Here is an 18,356-nt window from a genome sequence, read left to right as displayed (position 1 = left end):
AATGGTGCTCTTCACAAGATAATTACAGTATTTATAAAGATAATATGAATTTCTAGAGTGCAACAAATAGGCTAGTAATGAGGGCCAAGTGTCAAGTTTTGTTAACGGCTGTCATTCAGTGTGGTGTGTGTATGACCTCATTCTGATAGAACAGTCCTTGGTGAATGTAAGGATCCCAACCAGTGGCCCTACCACCATTCTCTCCCTCCCCACAGGCCTTCCCCTAGGGGCACACAAAGAAAGCTTAGAGCCCTGGATGGTCTCAGTATCTCAAGGCAGGTTCATCCTCTCCTGGAGGTGGAGAGATTTACCAAACAATGTATGGAATGCCAAGCCTCAGGGAAGCCAGTCTGACAAAGCTAATGCTATTCAATTGTAAATATCAAAGTTTCAGAAACTCTTGAGATGTAGCTAAAGCTTTGCCCAGAGGTAAATTAATAGCCTAAGGCGTTTGCTGGAAAAGAAACAATGGAAAAACCCACCTCTTTAAGTAAAAAAGATAGAAAAAAGAGGCTTAGCTTCAAAGAAATGTACGAAAATTGCGAAGATTAAAAAAAAAAATCAAGAAATAGAAAACATGACAGCTAAGGAGACTGAGGCCCAAAGAGGTAAAAGGTGCAGGTCTCGTGCAGGTGCGGAGGAGGCGGGGTGCATCCCTCAGGCCCTCAGTTCCCCAGACCTGCAGGAGGCCTGGGCCTTGGAGGCGGCAGGACACGCAGACACCACAACAGAGGCTTCGGGGCCATCTTCTGGTCGCAGCTGGAAAGGGACAGCCTGGGAAAGTTGTCTGGCTTGGAGACTACAAAATGAACCCTGCTCAGAAGACGTAGATCAGTAAAAATGCCGAAGTTCTCACGAGCGTATTGTTTAATTTTCTCCTCACACTTTCCTAGGACCCTGGGCTTAAAGAGGCGTCTTGGCGAATTTCTTTCCACTAAACGCGCCCCGAGGAGCCCGCGGCGGGGAGCGGCGGGCACGGGCGCGGGCGCGGGCGGAGGGCGGGTCCGGCAGGCGGCGCCCTCGCTCCCTCGCTCCCTCCCGCCGCATCAGCGCGGCCGCCCGGGCTCCCGCTCCCCCTCGCGTCGCGGCCGGCACTTTGCAAACTCCTCGCCTGCCCGTGGCGGCCGCAGCTCCGCGCCCCGCCGCCCGGCGCATCCGTGGGGCAGCGGGCGGCGGCGCGCGGCGGCGCGGGGAGCAGGAGGCGCGGCAGCACCGGGGGCGGGCGCCGAGGCGGGGCCGCGCCAGCCCAGCGCCGCCGCGCCCCCCGGGCCGAGCCCCGCGCCTCGCCGAGCCGCGGTCCCAGCCGCGCAGCCATGGCCGCGCCGCCGCCGCCCCGCCGCCCGCTCGCCTGAGGCGCGGCCGGCCGCCCGCGGGGGCCATGGCCAGCGCCGCCGAGCCCCCCGGCAAGGCGGCCGAGTACCTGCAGGAGCTGACTCGGATCGTCGCGGCGCAGCAGGAGCTGCTGGCGCGCCGGCGGCGGCGCATCGAGGAGCTGGAGCGCCAAGTGGCGCGGCTGAGCCGCGAGAACGCCGGCCTGCTGGAGCGGCACCGGCGACACCTGGCCGCGTGCGCCCGCCGCCCCGACCCGGGCCCCGGCCCCGGCCCGCAGCCGCTCGGCGCCATCCCGGAGCTGGGCGGCCGCCGCGACAAGTAAGCGGGGACCGGGGGTGGCGGGCGAGTCGGGGGCGCGGGAAGTTCTGGGGGACCCCGGCTGCCCTCGCGGCTCGGCGGGGAGGCGCGCGGAGGCAGGGGGCGCCCGAGCCAGCCGGGAGGCCGCCGGGCTTGCCTCTGGGATCTCCGGCGGGGTCGTGGCCCCGACCTGCTGCTCGATCGCGGGTGAGGACTGGGCTGTCCAGGAAAGGGGCTCGCAGCGCTGCCCCGCGCGCCCACTGGCCGGCCCTCCGCTGAGGCGCTGGGCCCCCCGGAGCTCCGACGTGGGGTCTGGGCTCGCCTCGGGGCGGGGAGTGGCCCGGGAGCGGACCGGACCTGGGGCTCTGGGTAGAAGGGCCAGAACTCCGGACCCGAGGTCCTGAGCCCGGGTGGGGAGCGGCGCGGCAGGCGCAGATCCAGCCCTCGAGCGGGCCTGGGTTACTCGCGGTGCTCCCAGAATGGACCCTGCCGTTTGTCCAGCCCGGGACACGCTGAGCCCTCCTCCCCCGAAGTGGCTCCTTCCCTTCCTTCAAGGCTCCGGGTTAATTCCCCGGATTACCCCGGGCTATTTCGGACGAAGGATTAAGTGGGGGACAGGCGGGCAGACCGCCTAGCGGCCCTGAGAGCTCACGGCCGGCGAGTTCTCATTCCTCTCCCGTGGATACCGGGGCTTGACCTGGCCGGTGGCCTCTCCTCGTGGAAGTGTGGGAATCCGTCTGGGGCGGGGTGAAGGGGTGCGGGAGGCTGCAGGTGAGCTGGGGTGGAGTTGCTGGGTGCTCTTCCTCTCCTAGTCCCCGTCTTTGGGACCGCCTGGGGCACACTGTGATTTGGACTGGGCAGACTAGAAAGCTGTGGGGGTGGGGATTGGGGGAGTGGCAGTGTTTAGGCTCAAGACAGCCTTCCTGGAAGCGGGGCAGAAATGATGGGGGAACAGGTAGCTCTTGCTCCAGAGTGGGGGGGATGGTTCCTGATACACAGTGGTGCCAGTGGAGTCATAAGAGACCTGTGCTTCCCCCACTCCAGGCGGGGGGTGCCCCCTGGAGCTGTGGCGGTGGGACAGAGGGCTCTGCCTGCCACTGCACTTTCAGTTCAGTAGTTCTGGGCTGTGGTGGTGGGGTTGGTGGGCTCTTTGGAGGACAGTTGTGCAGGTAGGGTCAGGGTGTGGGTGAGCCTCAGGCTCTGTGCCTGCAGGCCAACGCTTGCTTTCTACTGGGAGGGGGGAGGGAGGAAGAAGGTACTAAGATAGCTCTGAACCGCTGTCACTGAGAAAAAAAAAGCACCAACCTGGCTCTCTACCCCTCTGCACCTGACTCCTGGCTCTCTGGAGTCTCTGGGACTGTGTTCATCATTCAGCCCCCACCACAGCAGTTGTGGGGGATCCAGTGCTAGTCTTGGAGCGGTCAGAACCCTTTCCCCCATGCAAAGTCCTAAAGAAAAGCCAAGGGCTGCCAAGGGAAGTCCTTATCAGCTTAGGGAGGTCGCACCAGTGCAGGGACACACGTCCCCGTTTTCATAGGAAACAGTGACACACGTTGGTTGGCAAATGCCTCACAACACCATCCTGGGGGATGGATTTCTTTTTTCCCTTCAAAGTCACCCCTGGTGATGAAGTGGAGTGTGGGGGCAGGAGGATTCTTAGAGGCAATATGTCCTACCTGGCAGGGGGAATCCCCGGTGTTGCCTCTGGGCAGTGGCCTGGGCTGGGGCCAGCTGGGGATGCCAAGGTGGGATTTTGTGTCTGAAGCCCCCTGTTCTGTGTCTGTCTGGCTTCTCTTTATAGTTGAGACACAGCCAAAGCCTGGGATGGGATAGCATCGCTTTAAGGAAAGCAGGGTAGGTGGCAGCATAGTTCTCAACCCATGGCTGAGGCTGAGGGTGGCTTCCACACTTGGACGTGCACTCCAGGAGCCTAGGGTTTTGCTGACCTGGTAGGTCTGGGGCAGGCAGAGAGTCTGCAAGCTCCAGCAAGCTCCCGCACACGCCAGTGCTGCTGGCCCCTTGTGAGTAGCAAGGGTGTAAAGACCAGTGAATGGTCAGAAACTGTGGGTTTCCTACAGACGGAGCATGGCTGGCCTGTTTTCCTACATTCGATTAATTTCCCAGCTTTTTGGGAGAGAGAATGCTGGGGACCCCTCCCTTCTCAGGGGCCTCCCGGGATTATCACAGGTCCCCAGCGTCATGCTTGCTTGCTCATATACTGGGGGTTCTGACTTACTAGGGGCTGCTTTTCACAACATGGATTGGTTGTATTCAGTGGCCATCGGCAGACTCAGGTGGCTGAGGCCTAAAGGACAGGGAATAACCAACTCCCTTGAGTGTTTTCATTTAGCATCTACTGTATGCATACTCATCAACCATGTGCTTGGAGACCTAAAATGAAGAGAAGAGAGGAAGGCAAAAAATAACCTTGCAGACAGAGAGAAAGGGTCATGGGCCTACAAAGTTGGACCTGAGGCCTGGCTCTGCACTTCCCAGCCAGTGGCCATGGGATAAGTCATACCACCTCTCCTGCCCTCGGGTTTTTTGAAATGCACAGGAAACGAGTGATCATAACAGCCTCCCATACTTTTTGAGGATTAAGTGAAGATAATGGGTGTGAAGGAGACTTAGGCATTTAGGACATGTCACTTCTCCCTTGGTCTATCAATTGGTCATTTATTTTGGGCCAGCTGAGCACAGGCAGGAGCTGAAACCTTTTGGACTGGGTGCAGGGGCTGTGGAGTGGGGAATGTGGTACCATGGGGAGGGCTGTCCAGACATCAGGTAGGGTTGCCACTGTGATGCAGTGTGATTAACTTCTGCTGGGGACTGGGCTCCACTTCCTGCCTATGGCGGGGAGCCCATCATCAGACACTGCCAGCACCAACTCCGAGGCTTCCCTGCCTGCACGGGGTGGCCCTTGTAAGGGAGGTCTGGCAAGCATGCCAGGCCAGGCTGACTTTTTCCTAAGGAGCCTCCATCTGTCAAGGCCTAAGTCAATACCGCTGCACATGTGGGTGGTGCAGTGGCCTGCTGGGGATAAAGAGACGTAAGTGAGAAGTCCCTGCACAGCCTTGGCCTGGGACACAGTTTGCTTGGTGCCACCTCACGCAGGCAACCCATGCATGGGATGACGGGGTGTGCTGGAAGCTTTGAAGCCCAGAAACCTTTGAACACTTTCTCAAGCAGCAGGAATTTCTCAGCTAAAAAAAGTCATCAGGAGTTTTTCAGCTTTAGGGGAAACAGGATGCTAACACGCGAGAACACAGTGATAGGATGCCTTTGGTTACTTTGATTATTTGGTTATGACTTTTCCCCTGACATTAGAAGTCATATCCACCATCTAGTCAGCTTTATCCTCATGATCTGTTTCTAGAACTTCCCTCCACTCATTAGAGGTTCAGACACATAATAGGTGCTCAGTAGATGTTTGCTGAGTGGATGAAGCCAGCAGGGATTAATTAAAACCATTGCATTTTCCTTTAGAAAGCCATCTTGAATTTCATTAGGTGCAGGCAGCTGGTATTGAAAAACATACATGTGGGGAAAGCCAGGGTGCCTGGTGACTGTGTCCTCTGGGGGTCCCCTGTGTACTTGCCCTGCCTGGGGTCTTTGCTTTGGTGAATGCACCTCAGTGTCTTATCATTCCTACGAGGTAGGGACATTTGCTGCTCCCATTTTACAGATGTGGAAACTGAGGCTCAGAGAGGTTGTGGGGCTTGCCCAAGCTCTCCCATGTGGCTAGGGATGCAGCCAGGATTGGGGCTCAGGCCATCAGGCTCCGGCCCTTGCTCTTACCCTGCCTCCTGCCCGTCACACTGTTGACACAATCCTGTGTGACTCCCAGCCTCTAGTGCTGGGGAAAGCCCGGCACACATGGTTTCCCCCTGCCATGTAGAATCTTGTCACTGAGGCAGAGCTCTCTCTCTCAGTGGTGTCACGTGAGGTGGCAGCATGGAGGGGCAAGGATTTTAGGAGATGATCCCTTCTAGCCTTTGATCCTCCAAAGTTTCTTGGCAGAAGTAAACATCAGCCTAAGGAGGCTGGGGACAGGGCGCGGTGGAGCAGTCTCCTTCACTTTCTCTGCCCCTCAAGCCCTTAAGTGCTGTCACATCACTGGGAGAGGACATTTTTCTGAAGCTCTGAATAGGTGACTCCCTCTGGGGGAGGTTTCCAGTGGCATTCAGTGTCTGTTGACTTACCAAACAAGCGCTCTTGCTGGGTTTGTGGTGACATTAACCATGACGATGGTGCGTCAGACCAGAGGCAAGCTCAAGGGTGGCCTCTGATGAGGGGGTGGCAGGGAGAGCCGGGATCATCCTAATTGGCAGCAGGCTGATGACGCAGGAAGCTCTACTTGGGAGGGTCCTGGCAAGGAGCCTCTGATAAGAGTGTTCTTCAAAGTAGCTGGGAAGTACCAACGCTGGGGGCCAGGGGCTGAGGAGCTGAGGGCCCTTGGGTTCAAATTTCCTTTTCCTCTCCTAGCATAGAGTGAAGGCTGCGGAGAGGCGGAGTGAGGTCAGGAGGGCTCCTTTCTGACCAGGGAGTGTAGCAGAAAGCGTGGCAGAGGAGATAGCGCATTTGAGTTTTCATTAAATAATGTTCTTGTTTTCCCAGCCGAGATAAAGCCTTGTACCTACTGCTGGGGAGGATGTCCCCTGGTCAGGAACGAGCTGCTGTGTGCTTTGGGAGACTTGTCCTGGTTGGACAAAATGGATTCAACTGCAGTGGAGCAGGGAGAGTGGTCCTTGTGTTTGCAGCAGATGGTAGAGTCCACAGAAAGATGAGGGAGTGTTTCTGCGCAGTTCTCACCCCGCCGTCTGACAAGCTAAGCAAATTATTATTTTACAACCTGGAAAGTAAATCATGAAATGCTTCTTTATCTAGCTCAAGCTGAGAAAAACAACGAGTGACACTGTGTGTGAAATAAAGTCGAGACCTGCACTTATTTGCGACGTGAGCTTTCGCCTCTCCTTCCTGGCTCCGGCAGCGATCTGGAGACTCTGCCATGGTAGAGGGGCGTGTGAGTGACTGGTTACGCTGAAGGGGCCTGGAGTCAGGAGTTTGGGGACATCAGCATTTTTTGTCATCTGTGTCATCTATGACATTGTTTTGACAGCTGATCAGGTCTTTTGTGTTTTGTTTTCTGTTTATTTAAGAAGGAGCAGCACTTCGCCTAACTTGGGAAGTGCACTGTTCTGATCTTGTCAGGGTGTCATCCGTGTAATTGCCACAGAGCAGCAGAAGAAACAAACACAGGCCAGCCAGGCTTTCAGCAAGAGCTGGGAGATGGGAAAAGGAATTGACCTGATTGGAATGGAGCAAAAGCTGCTGGTGAGGCAGGCAGCCCCAACAGACTGGCCAGGCAGCCCGAGTGCAGTGGGCCTACAATTTCTTGTCCCCATGCAGGGCAGACCCAGGCCAGGCTGCAGCTAAAATTGCTCCAACTGTGGACCAGGCTTCACTGAGAGACATGGACAGGAATCCTGCCCCTCCACAGGGCAGATATTTTGGCGAGGTGCACCAGATCAGTTATTGCAGATACCGAGCGCTTCTGGTTCCACGGGTAAAGACCTGCTGCCTTCAGTTTGACAGTGCCTTCTTCCATCCCAGGTGCCCTGCCTGGCCTTGCTCTGGGGACCCTGCAGGCCTCCCATGGCCGTCTCCCAAGCAGTTGGCCCCACCCCAGTTGGCCCCACCCCAGAAGTGGGATCCTTCCCAGCCACTTGGACCTTCCAAGTAAGGCAGAGCCTCAGCCTGTTGGGGTTGTTTGTCCCCTGAAATGTGGGGAGGGCCATTCCTTCCATATAGGGAGATCAGATGTGGAAGTTGCCTGTGGTGCCTGGGGGACTTGGTAACAATGGTAGTTCCAGGAGGAGGAATGCTGGGTATTGAGAATGCTTTCTTTTGAGAATTGTTTTTCTCTGATGTTTTATTACAGAAATTTTCAAACATACAGGAACGTTGAAAGAGCGGTAGGGTAGAAGCCTGCCTCCCGCCCAGGTCCCATGATTGAGGCTTTGCAATATTTGCTTTATTGCATGTCTCTCCATCATGAGGGTGTTTGGAGCCCTATGGATGGGAGCTGCACACATGTGACCTCTACCTCCTCTCTGCTCTCCCTGCTCCTGGAATGCTCACACGGGGTTCTCGTCCTTGCTTAGAGCAGCTCCCCCACCACCTCTGCCTGGGAATATGCAAATGAGAAACAGAGAGCTGTACACAAGAGACTGCAGAGGAGTCGGGCTGGGGTCAGAGATGGGGCCGAGAGATGTGTAGCAGCTGGGTGTGGTGGCTCACGCCTGTAATCTCAGCACTCTGGGAGGCTGAAGTGGGCAGATCTCCTGAGCTCATGAGTTCCAGACCAGCCTGATGTAGAGCGAGACCTCATCTCTAAAAATAGCTGGGCATTGTGGCAGGCACCTGTAGTCCCAGCTACTGGGGAGGCTGAGGCAAGAGAATCGCTTGAGCCCGGGAATCTGAAGTTGCTGTGAGCTATGACGCCACAGCACTCCACTGGGCAACAAAGCGAGACTCTTAACTCCAAACAAACAAACAAATGAAAAAACCCAAGAAGTGTATGGCCCCGGAGCAGGAAGCAAGTGATCACCCGTGGGCATCAATAGAGGCTTCCCGGAGGAGGTGACATTTGAGCTGGGGCTTACAGAGCAAGAGAGAAGAGGAAGATGGTATCAAGACAGCTGAAGCGGCTTGCTTGATGTGTTTATGGACTTACTGTGTAGGGTGGGAGGGCGGTTGGTGGTTGTAGCAGTTCTGAGAGTGAGGACAGCTGGGCCAGGTGGGGCCTGGACAGTACAGAGTACCCTAGGTACTCACCTTGCTGGGAACCGGATTTCAGTCTCAGTGAGACTGGTGCACGAGGCTGGCTCATCCCCTGCCACGCTGTGCCTGGCCTGAGTCCTGATTTTTGAAGTGTTTTGCTTTCCCTCTCAGCGGAGGCAGGATTCCCAATGCAACAGGACAGAGGCCTGTGGTTTGGCACCTAAACTTAGGATGCTCTGATTATAATAAATCACAGTAGTAACTGAGCCCATTCCAGGGATTGTGAAGGCATCTTCCCCTCAGTATCTCCATGGATACTCTAACCCTGGGATAAGTGTGAGCTGTTACCATCCTGTTTTGCAGATGTGAAAACTGAGGCTCTGAGGAGCTAAGCAGTTTGCCCATAGTCCCCCAGCAGCTGAGGTAGGATGCAGGCTGTCAGCCTGCTTCAGAGTGGCTCATTGCTTTGGGTAAACATTTTGTGCAATATTTGGAGCCATTCCCAGATGTGGTGTGGTCAGCTCACCGGGTGTTTTGCTTCAGGAGCCAGAGTTAACTCCAGCTTTGTCACTTACTGGAAAGAGCTGTGGTTTTTCCTTTTCAGTGTTGGATTTGGCCTCCTCTTTGCTACCGGGGTGACCTTGGAAAAGTCATTTGGCTGCTAGGAGCCCTAGTTCCCCCTCTGCAAACCAGCTGAGGGTGGTTGTGCCCAGCTGGCAGGGCCACTGTGGGCAGCAGGTGCCTGTGCTCAGGAGGGCTCTCTACGCTGTGTGCACCAGGCAGGTTGGCTGTTCCTCTCTGAGTTGTTCTGACTTCTTCGTTCCAAACATGTGGGCATGTTCTGACCTCTTGGGAAGCTGTGGCTGAAGCAGGCCCGTGTGTTCTCATGTGATTGCATTCTGCAGGACAGGCCGGGGACATGGGGCCGTATGGGGGAGATTGGGAGCTGTGTCCCCTCTTCTCGCTTTGTTTCCGAGCCTCCTTGTTGGAAGTGCCTGTGGCTTTTTGGATGTTCCCTTTGCTCCGTGTACATACTGGCAGAAAGAGGGTTACATCCACGGAGAACATCAGGAGTGTTCCCCCTCTGCAAACCAGCTGAGGGTGGTTGTGCCCAGCTGGCAGGGCCACTGTGGGCAGCAGGTGCCCGTGCTCAGGAGGGCTCTCTACGCTGTGTGCACCAGGCAGGTTGGCCGTTCCTCTCTGAGTTGTTCTGACTTCTTCGTTCCAAACATGTGGGCATGTTCTGACCTCTTGGGAAGCTGTGGCTGAAGCAGGCCTGTGTGTTCTCATATGATTGCATTCTGCAGGACAGGCCGGGGACACGGGGCCATATGGGGGAGATTGGGAGCTGTGTCCCCTCTTCTCGCTTTGTTTCCGAGCCTCCTTGTTGAAAGTGCCTGTGGCTTTTTGGATGTTCCCTTTGCTCCGTGTACATACTGGCAGAAAGAGAGTTACATCCACGGAGAACATCAGGAGTGTGGTTTGCTCAGGGCTTCCTGGGAGGGGATTCTAGAACTGGCCAGGGCTGGTGGGTCCTTACAAGTCACTTGCAACCCATAGAGTGCAGGGATGAGGTGCTGGGTGGGGTCCCCTGCTTCCCAGACAGCCTTGGCACTCCAGGGAAAAGTCCTCAGCACCTGTGTAGCAATATTAGGGTCAGCTTCTGGAGACCCTTAGAGGGGTAGGCATGTGTGTGGATGAGATTGGAGAATGGGCCGCAGGAGGCTGTGAACAGCCTAAAATTTAACGGGAACCAGTGGGGTAGCCTGTGTGGATGACCCAGGGGGCAGGATTCTAGGGAGGGTCCCAGCCTTAGGGTCCACTTCTTCCATTTTCCCCCTTGGTGTATAAAGGGGATCTCTCTGAGCTTAAGTTCCCTTATTTCTATCATGGTGACAGTGACAGTGACAGTTAGTCTTCTTTTTAGAAATGTGCCTGGAATAGCTAAGGTGCAGGGGGTGGGGGCACCAGTTGTATGGGGCAGAGTGAGGTGGGGCAGTGTATGGGGGAGGGTGGCAGGGAACAGGGGTAAGGGGTGAGGGGCTGAGGCAGAGCCGGCAGGGCCATCTGGGCCTGTTGGAGACTTGGCTTTGTCTTGAGGGAGACAGGAGTCCCTGGAGGGTGTCGGGTAGAGGAGGGATATGATCAGACTTAGGTCTAGGCGGGACCTCTGGTTCCTGGGGCTGGTTGGGGGCAGTGAGGGGGTCAAAAACACAGGGGTGCTGGGAGCCGGGCCCGGAGGGTGCTGGGGAGGTGGCAGGAGCACACGGGTTTGGGATAAAGGAGTGTGGTCCTACCCTGTCTTTCCCCCCCAACAATCTCCTGTTCAGATGGGAGGGAGAGAGAATAGCTTAACCAGAAAGAAGAGGCTCCAGACACGCCTACAGCAGTTCTTAGAAGGGTGAGTGGGGGCCAGCGACATCCCTGGACCCTGCCCTGGCTCCCCATGCCCAGGCCACCCCACTCATTCACCTCCCGGGAGGGCCGCTCCCCTGGCTGGCCAGGACTTTCCGGTGGCTCCTGGTGCAGTCTATGGACAGTGCAGTGGCCAGGAGTCAGGACACAGACTCTGGGGCCAGGCCACCAGCCTGAATCCCAACTCCTGCCACCATACCGGCGGAATCTCCTCTGGCCGGTTACCCAGCCTGTCTGCGCCCCACTTTCCTCAGCCATAAAATGGAGTTATAGAATATCACTTACCTTCTAGAGGAGCTGTAAGGTTTAAATCCTCAGTGTATGGAAGGAGGAGGAAGAGGGGGAGGAAATCTTTCCAGGCAGAGTGCTCCTGCGTGTGTGCTGACTGTGTCACCGGGGCTCCGTCTTTCTATGTTGCGAAGAAATGTGATGTTAGAGAAAAGCCATGGGATTTAGAACTAGCTGACTCGAGTTTGAGCTTGTATCTATTATCTATCTGCCCACTGATCTTTCTGCGTGTTCAACGCAGCTAATTTTGAATGTAGGCCTTTGTAATATGTGTCACTATGTCACTTGTTTAGAGTGTCTTCACGTTTTAAAGTTGTGGAGAATTACCGTAGAACCTCTGTAAGTTGATGACCAAGGGATTGTAACAAACTGGTCTGCACAAGGAATTGGGCCTGTCGTACTAATCCATACGCGAGGTCCATGTCCGGTCTATGAAAATTAGGTCCATTTAAGGAGGTGGGCACTATAGGGAAGTGGTCAACTAGGGAGGTTCTACTATAATTTTATTAAAACTGAATGGAGGGCACAAAAAGGCAGAGCATCCATTCCCCTCCCACGGCGCCCTGCGTGCTCACATCTCTGTCTGGGCTTCTTTGAGGCTTTACTTTCACCCAGCTCAGCTGTCACCAAACTTGGAGGCGAGTGAAAATCCTCCGCCTAAAACGGTGTCCAGAGAAACCTTCGTCCCCTTCAGTTCTCACCCAGAGCCTGTTCTGCTTGTCCTCCCTTGCTACCTGCTTTGAGCCAGGCCCGAGGCTAAGGACTCAGTGCAAGCCCCTGTCCTGGGGCTTCACCAGCAACAACTTTTTCCCTCTTTACCTGTGATCTCACAGGGCTGTGGGGAGGGCCAGGTTAAATAACGGGAGCAATGGCATTTTGAGAGTCGAAACCACTATGAATGAATGTCTCCTCACTCAGAGGTGGAACGTAAGGGCTTGTTACTATACGCTCAGTTGATGACGAGTAATTACAACTATGATGACTGACTGTTGTAAGCCCTTGCTACAACTCTATGAGATAGGGACCATTATCATCCCCATGGTACGTACGGGGAAATAGAGGCAAAGAGAGGCAAGGCTGGCGGTTTGAAAAAGGATCAGCCAAGCACATCCCGATTAGAGCTGTCATCAGGATATTTTTAGGAGTCTTTTAATTCCAATCTATTATCTCCAGAGAAAATAATTTGTGTAATTTCGGTCCTTTTAAATTTATTGAGAGTTGTTTTAAGGTCTAAGATACATAATCTTTCCTGGAGGATGTTCCATATATACTCTTTCTATTATTTTTTTTCTTTTTTTTTATTGTTGGGGATTCATTGAGGGTACAATAAGCCAGGTTACACTGATTGCATTTGTTAGGTAAAGTCCCTCTTGCAATCATGTCTTGCTCCCAGAAGGTGTGGCACACACCAAGGCCCCACCCCCTCCCTCCTTCCCTCTCTCTGCTTTTCCTCCCCCGCCCCCATGGTATTATTATTTTTTTTTTTTAAAGAAAGGGTCTCTTTCTGTTGCCCAGGTTGGAGTGCAGTGATGTGACCGCTTTCTGTAGCCTCAAACTCTGGGGTTCAAGTCATCCTCCTGCCTCAGCCTTCCAAGCAGCTGAGACTTATAGGTACACGCCATCACACCTGCCTAATTTATTAATTTTTTTTGTGAGACACAGGGCTTCACTGTGTTGCCCAGGTTGGTCTTAAACTCCTGACCTCAAGCAGTCCTCCCACGTAGGCCTCCCAAAGTGCTGGCTATTCTTTGCACCCCACCTCCACTCCTCCCCTCTCCTCTCCTTTCCTCGATATGTGGTCTTGCTAAGCTGTGCAAGGTGGTCTCAAACTCCTGGCCTCCAGTGATCCTCCTGCCTCAGCCTCCTGCGCAGCTGGTATGAGAGCTGTGAGCCGCCCTGCACAACTTTTCCACACGCACTTGAGAAGAACACGTATTCTGCTACTGGGTGGAATGTTCTGTGTATGTCTTTTAGGTCGTGTTATTTCTGTCTTCTAGATCCTTGTTGAACTTCTGCTTATTTGTTCTGTCCATTCTTTAAAGTGAAGTATTAATGTCTCCAGCTATTATTCCTGAATTGTTTGTTTCTCCTTTTATTTCTCTCAGTTTTTGCTTTATGTATTTTGAGGTTCTGTTGTTCAGTGCTTATATGTTTGTATTATAATTGTTTATATTGTCTTCTTGAGGAACTGATCCTTTTATCATTATAAAATGTCCTCTTCTGACCCTCGTAATAATGTTTGTCTTAAAGTCTATTTTGTCTGGTATTGCCACTATAATTCTCTTATAGTTATTATTTTTAGATCTTTTTCCATCCTTTCATTCAACCTGTTTGAGTCTAAAATGAGTCTTTCATAGACATAATATATTTGAATTACGCTGTTTATTGTCCATTACGCCAGTCTCTGCTTTTTTGAATGTGGTGTTTAATCCACTCACATGTAATATAATTATTGATAAGGTGGAATTTACACATACAATTTTGTTATGTAGACTCTGCGTGTCTGTGTCTTTTTCCTTCTTTTCCTCCGTAATTAACTTCTTCTGTGTTAAGTAGGTAATTTTCTAGTGTAATGTTTTATCCCTTTGTTGTTTATTTTAGTATATAGGAGACATTTTGGAGCATAATAAAACTTGTTGTAGAGGCAGAACACTTCACATAACCTTATCCTCATCCAGAGAAGGTGAAGGTAGGCAATGTTGGCAGTGAAGCCCAGAAGCGGCCGGCCCAGGGGAGAAAGCTGTCAGACAGTGGTATTTGCCCATGAGAAACTGGGTAGGCATCAAGGAACCAGCCCAGAAGCTCCCTGGAGACAAGGAGAGTGAATTGTTGCATTTGTCTCTGCTATTCGTAGAAGGGGCCCTGCCTTAGGGTAGGTTTTAATATGTATATAGGATAAATGAATCAGTGCCTTGATGAGTCAATCATTCATTCACTCTAAATGTTCTGGTTATTTATTGCCCTGTAACAAATTAATCTAAGTTAAGTTTTGAAACAACCAACCTTTTATTATATCTCAAGGTTGGGCAGTGCTTGGCCGAGTGGTTCTTCTGTTCCCTATGCTTTCTTTCTTTCCTTTTATTTTCTTTCTTTTCTTCTCTAATCTTCTCTTTTTTTTTCTTTTGTATTTCTTTTCTTTCCTTGTCTTTCTTTGTCTTATTCTGTCACCCAGGCCTGAGGGCAGTGACACCGAGTGACATATCTGACTCAGCCTCGAACTCCTGGGCTCAAGGAATCATCCCAGCCTCAGCCACCCAAGTCACTGGCATTACAAGTGTGAGCTACTTACTGTATCCGTTTTGGTTGCTGTGGATGGTCTAGAATGACTTTTATCACATTTCTGGCACCTGTGGAGGTGTCTGAGCTCAGCTGGAATTCCATTCCAGTGATGTGGTCCCAGGGGAGTCAGGCTTCTTCCATGATGGCCCAGGGGGGCCAGAGCTAGTGTTCCAAAAGGTCTGGGTGGGAGAGCTGAGGCTTCCTGTGCGATTGGACCTCTGGAGTCTCCAAAGGTCACTTTTGCCATATCCTGTTGGCCAGCCTAAGTGCGAGAGCAAGAGAACTGGCCTCAGCCCTCCGTGGGAGGAGGAATGGAGACTTGCATGGGTCTTTAATCCTCCACATCAGGTTTGTTCAGGCCGTGCTCTGTCACTCCTCCACCCCAAGGCTGATGGACGTTTCACTCGCAGCTTGCCCAGCGCAGCTCTAACCCCTCTCAGTGTGGAATTAGCAGCTGTCCTGCCCCTGCTGGAGTGGCTTGTCCGTGGAGGGTCCCTTTGTCTGAAGGTGTTCTCATCCCACAGATCATCAGGAGGCTGGGGTTCCCTGAGCTGGGGAGAGGGGGCAGGAACGGGGCTGGACATGCCCCACCCTCAGGCCCTCAGGGTCCCTTGCCTTTGCTTGTCTGTGTCTCCCTCTCTCTGAGCTGCATTTTTTTTTTTTTTTTGAGACAGAGTCTCACTACGTCGCCCTTGGTAGAGTGCTGTGACATCACAGCTCACAGCAACTTCAAACTCCTGGGCTCAAATGATTCTCTTGCCTCCCAAGTAGCTGGGACGACAGGGGCCTGCCACAAAGCCCGGCTATTTTTTGTTGCAGTTGTCATTGTTGGTTAGCTGGCCCGGGCTGGGTTCAAACCCACCTTCTTCAATGTATGTGGCTGGTGCCATAACCACCGTGCTGCGGGTGCTGAGGTGTATTTTTGACTCCTGTGTGTGGTAAAGCAGCTGCAGCATCCAGGCGGGACAGGCTCGGGGGTGATGATCGCGGCCATGCAATCTGGATGGTGACAGTGGCTGAGAGCGATGCCTCTCAGCCTCTCCTGCTGCCTCAGCGTCAGGGCTGTCGTGAGCAGCTTCCTCCTGCCTGGAGAGATGCTCACACATGGTAGTGGGGTCCGCTGTCCTGGCTGTCTGCCCACAGGCACAGGTGTTGGCCTGCAGGTGCTCTTTCACTCACATGCCGTCTGGGGCTGAGTGGCCTGATGCCAGGCCCAGCCCCTGCCCTGGAACTTGCTCCTGAGGGTGTGTGCTGTTTTCACCCCTCACACTGTTCCCTCTGCCTGGAATATCCTTCCTGCTTTCTGAAGCCCCACACATCCTTTAAGGACTAGCTCTGACCTGAGAACCTCTCAGCATCTGGACACATGCTTGAATCAGTCTTCTGTTTGTGTCACATGTTTGCCTACAACCTTGGCCCCCCGGGCAGCCTCCTGTCTTGTCTGACCATATTTGCCTGAGTGCCCGCGTCTCTCCTCTCTGGGGACAGCCAACAGCCACACCTTGCTCACCTACAGATGCCACCCCAGCATACTGCTTAGATTTAAAATGACATGCATGTGTTTTAAATAACCCCCCAATTGTGCACACAAGACTGGAGTCATTCATCAGAACCCCAAAATCCCATTCTCCCGGCTGGAGGTGACCAGCGAGATGGAAAAGGCAGCTTTGATTTCAAGGAGACACTGGTCCTCTCTTCTTTGTTGTGAGAGCTGTCTCCTTTCTCTCTCCCTGGGCTGGCACTTCAGATCTCCCTCGGCCCATTCAGGCTGCTGTGCCTAGATGCCATAAACTGCGTAGTGGACACACCGTGGAGATTTATTTCTGCTGTCTGGAGACGAGACTGAGGAGTCCAGGATCAAGGCACGGGCAGGTTCCATGTTTGGCTCACAGGGTAGAAGAGGTGAGGGGCTCTCAGGAGCCTCTTTTATAAAGCACCCATCCCCGTCGGGAGGGCTCTGCCCTGTGACCTGGTCACCTCCCAAGGCCCCACCTCCCAGCACCGTCACTCTGGGAGGGAGGACTTCAACATAAGATTTCTAGGGGGGGCACAGACATTCAGATGTGCACGGGGAGCTCATCTGAACTCACCCAGGGCCCGGGGTGAATTGCCCTCAGCCTCACAGCCTGTGGGGAGAGCAGATGCCCCCCCGCCCTCCTTCCCCTGGGACGGGGCCTGAGAACAAAGCTAACTGGCAAGAGCACACGGGCTGGGGGCGCAGAGAAGGGCTGGTAGGAGGAGCAGCGCGCCCTGACAGTCTCAGCCCCTCTGTTTTGAGCTGTCTCTTGGAGACTCAACGTATGCGGTCTACCTGGGCCCCCTTGGAGAGGGTTGGGTTTTGATTTCTTGTCAAGGTGATAGCTTCGGTGAAAATTCAGTTTTTCTCCCTGAATTGTTCTCCTTTGCTTGAATTTGATTGAAAGAAACTGCTCCTTGTTCCCCCAATTGGGCTGGTGGCTGCTGCTCTGTGTGGGCCACTTGGGTTTATGAGAAGGTCACTGCCCAAGGTCTGGGCCTCAGCGGCCGGCAGGCTCACCCTGGCCTGGCTGCAGTGCAAGCTGAGCTTGGTGCTGTGCCTGCAGGAGGCCAGTGTTTGGGCCAGTTAGACCCATGCTGAGTCCTTGGCTATTTTCCACAGTTGAGAGACCTGGGAAGGCTGTGTCGCTGGCTGCTTGATTCCACATGGAGGTTGAGGTCTGTGGTGTTGGGATTGAACCCCGTCACCTCCCCTGCCCCAAAATGCCAAGTGCAGTTTGGTTTAAATAGAATTGCTGAGGTGGTCGGTTTGGGTACTGGCTCCTTTCTGAGCAGCCTGGGGGCATGTCAGGTAGGGGAAGTGGGTATGGGAACAGTGCCTCCCTCATGGGACAGAGCCGGGGCAGCGCTGGGTGTGTGGGAGAGCTCACCCCGTAATGGTCCCAGTCACTGTGATTTCAGAAGGTGGGGAGATAGCAATAAGGGCCTGGAGGTGAAAAGCGGGGTGGTCCTGGGCTAGATGAGGATGGGGTGTGTGACTGAGACAGCTGTCTCTCAATATCTGGTTTCCATTTTTTGTAGTTTTGGCCAGGGCCAGGCTTGAACCCTCCTCCCCTGGTATATGGGGCTGGCGCCCTACTCCTTGAGCCACAGGTGCCGCCCCATTTTTTTTTTTCTTTTTTAACAATAGAATATGTTGGTTTTTTAATGGCCATGGGGTAACCGGAATGAATACTGTATTTCTCAGTCTCCCTGCCAGTTAGGTATGGCTGTGTGACTCTGCTGTGGCCAGCAGAACGTAAGCAGAAGCGAGGTGTGAAACTTCTAGGGAATGTCTTTAAAAATGAGGGATGTGTCCTTTGCCCCTTTCTCTGCTTCCTGGTGGTCGGAATGAAGACATGATGACTGGAGCTTTGGCAGCCACTTTGGATTTTGAGGACAAGAGCTACAGCGTAGGGATGAGAGGGCTGTGAGTCTACACCTGCACTGCCCTACTCCACACTCTCACATGGGAAAATAAAACCACCCGTTTAAGGCTGGGTTCTTGTGTTTGGCTTTGGTCCCTCTTCATGAGTCCTAACCCTACGATTACCTTGAGGTTGGTTTTATAGCTGTGAACTGAACATGTTTGATCGCATCTCTGGGAGACTGAGGCCTCCAAGTTTGCATCCAGTGGGAAGAGAGGTGCGTCCCTCTGGGGCCCTGGTGTCTGGCTAGTTGCTGAATTTAGTCACTTAGTTGGTAAGTGAGTCTGCCAGGGTCTCTTGCGCCCTGACCCTCAGGGTTGTGGATGTCTTGTGACAGGTAGGGCACTGCCTGGGTGAGGCTGCAAGATGTAATGGGGGCCTGCAGAGCCCTTGTAGGGGAAGAGTTCACAGGTGAGTGAGGCTTCTGCTTGGGCCAAGGAGAGGGGCAAGGCTTGGGCCTTCTGGATAGGGATGGCGACACATACCAGACCATCTGCACCTAGGTCACTCCTCAGGAGG

General features: G+C 53.7%; 1 protein-coding gene across 1 annotated transcript in view; it reads left to right on the top strand.

Annotated features, from left to right (window-relative positions):
* The first annotated feature begins 1,347 nt into the window (after positions 1-1,347).
* The window catches only part of IQSEC1 (IQ motif and Sec7 domain ArfGEF 1), a 402,419-nt gene continuing 385,410 nt past the window's right edge, over positions 1,348-18,356 (top strand). Inside the window, exon 1 of the mRNA XM_053598861.1 lies at positions 1,348-1,650. Within this exon, the coding sequence (XP_053454836.1) occupies positions 1,379-1,650 (272 nt within the window). The 5' untranslated portion in view covers positions 1,348-1,378. The remainder of the gene's footprint in view (positions 1,651-18,356) is intronic.

The sequence above is a fragment of the Nycticebus coucang genome, chromosome 8 (assembly GCF_027406575.1).
Source record: "Nycticebus coucang isolate mNycCou1 chromosome 8, mNycCou1.pri, whole genome shotgun sequence".
NCBI lineage: Eukaryota > Metazoa > Chordata > Mammalia > Primates > Lorisidae > Nycticebus > Nycticebus coucang.
Note: the sequence above shows the minus strand (reverse complement) of the source record. Positions and strands in the feature narration are given on the sequence as shown.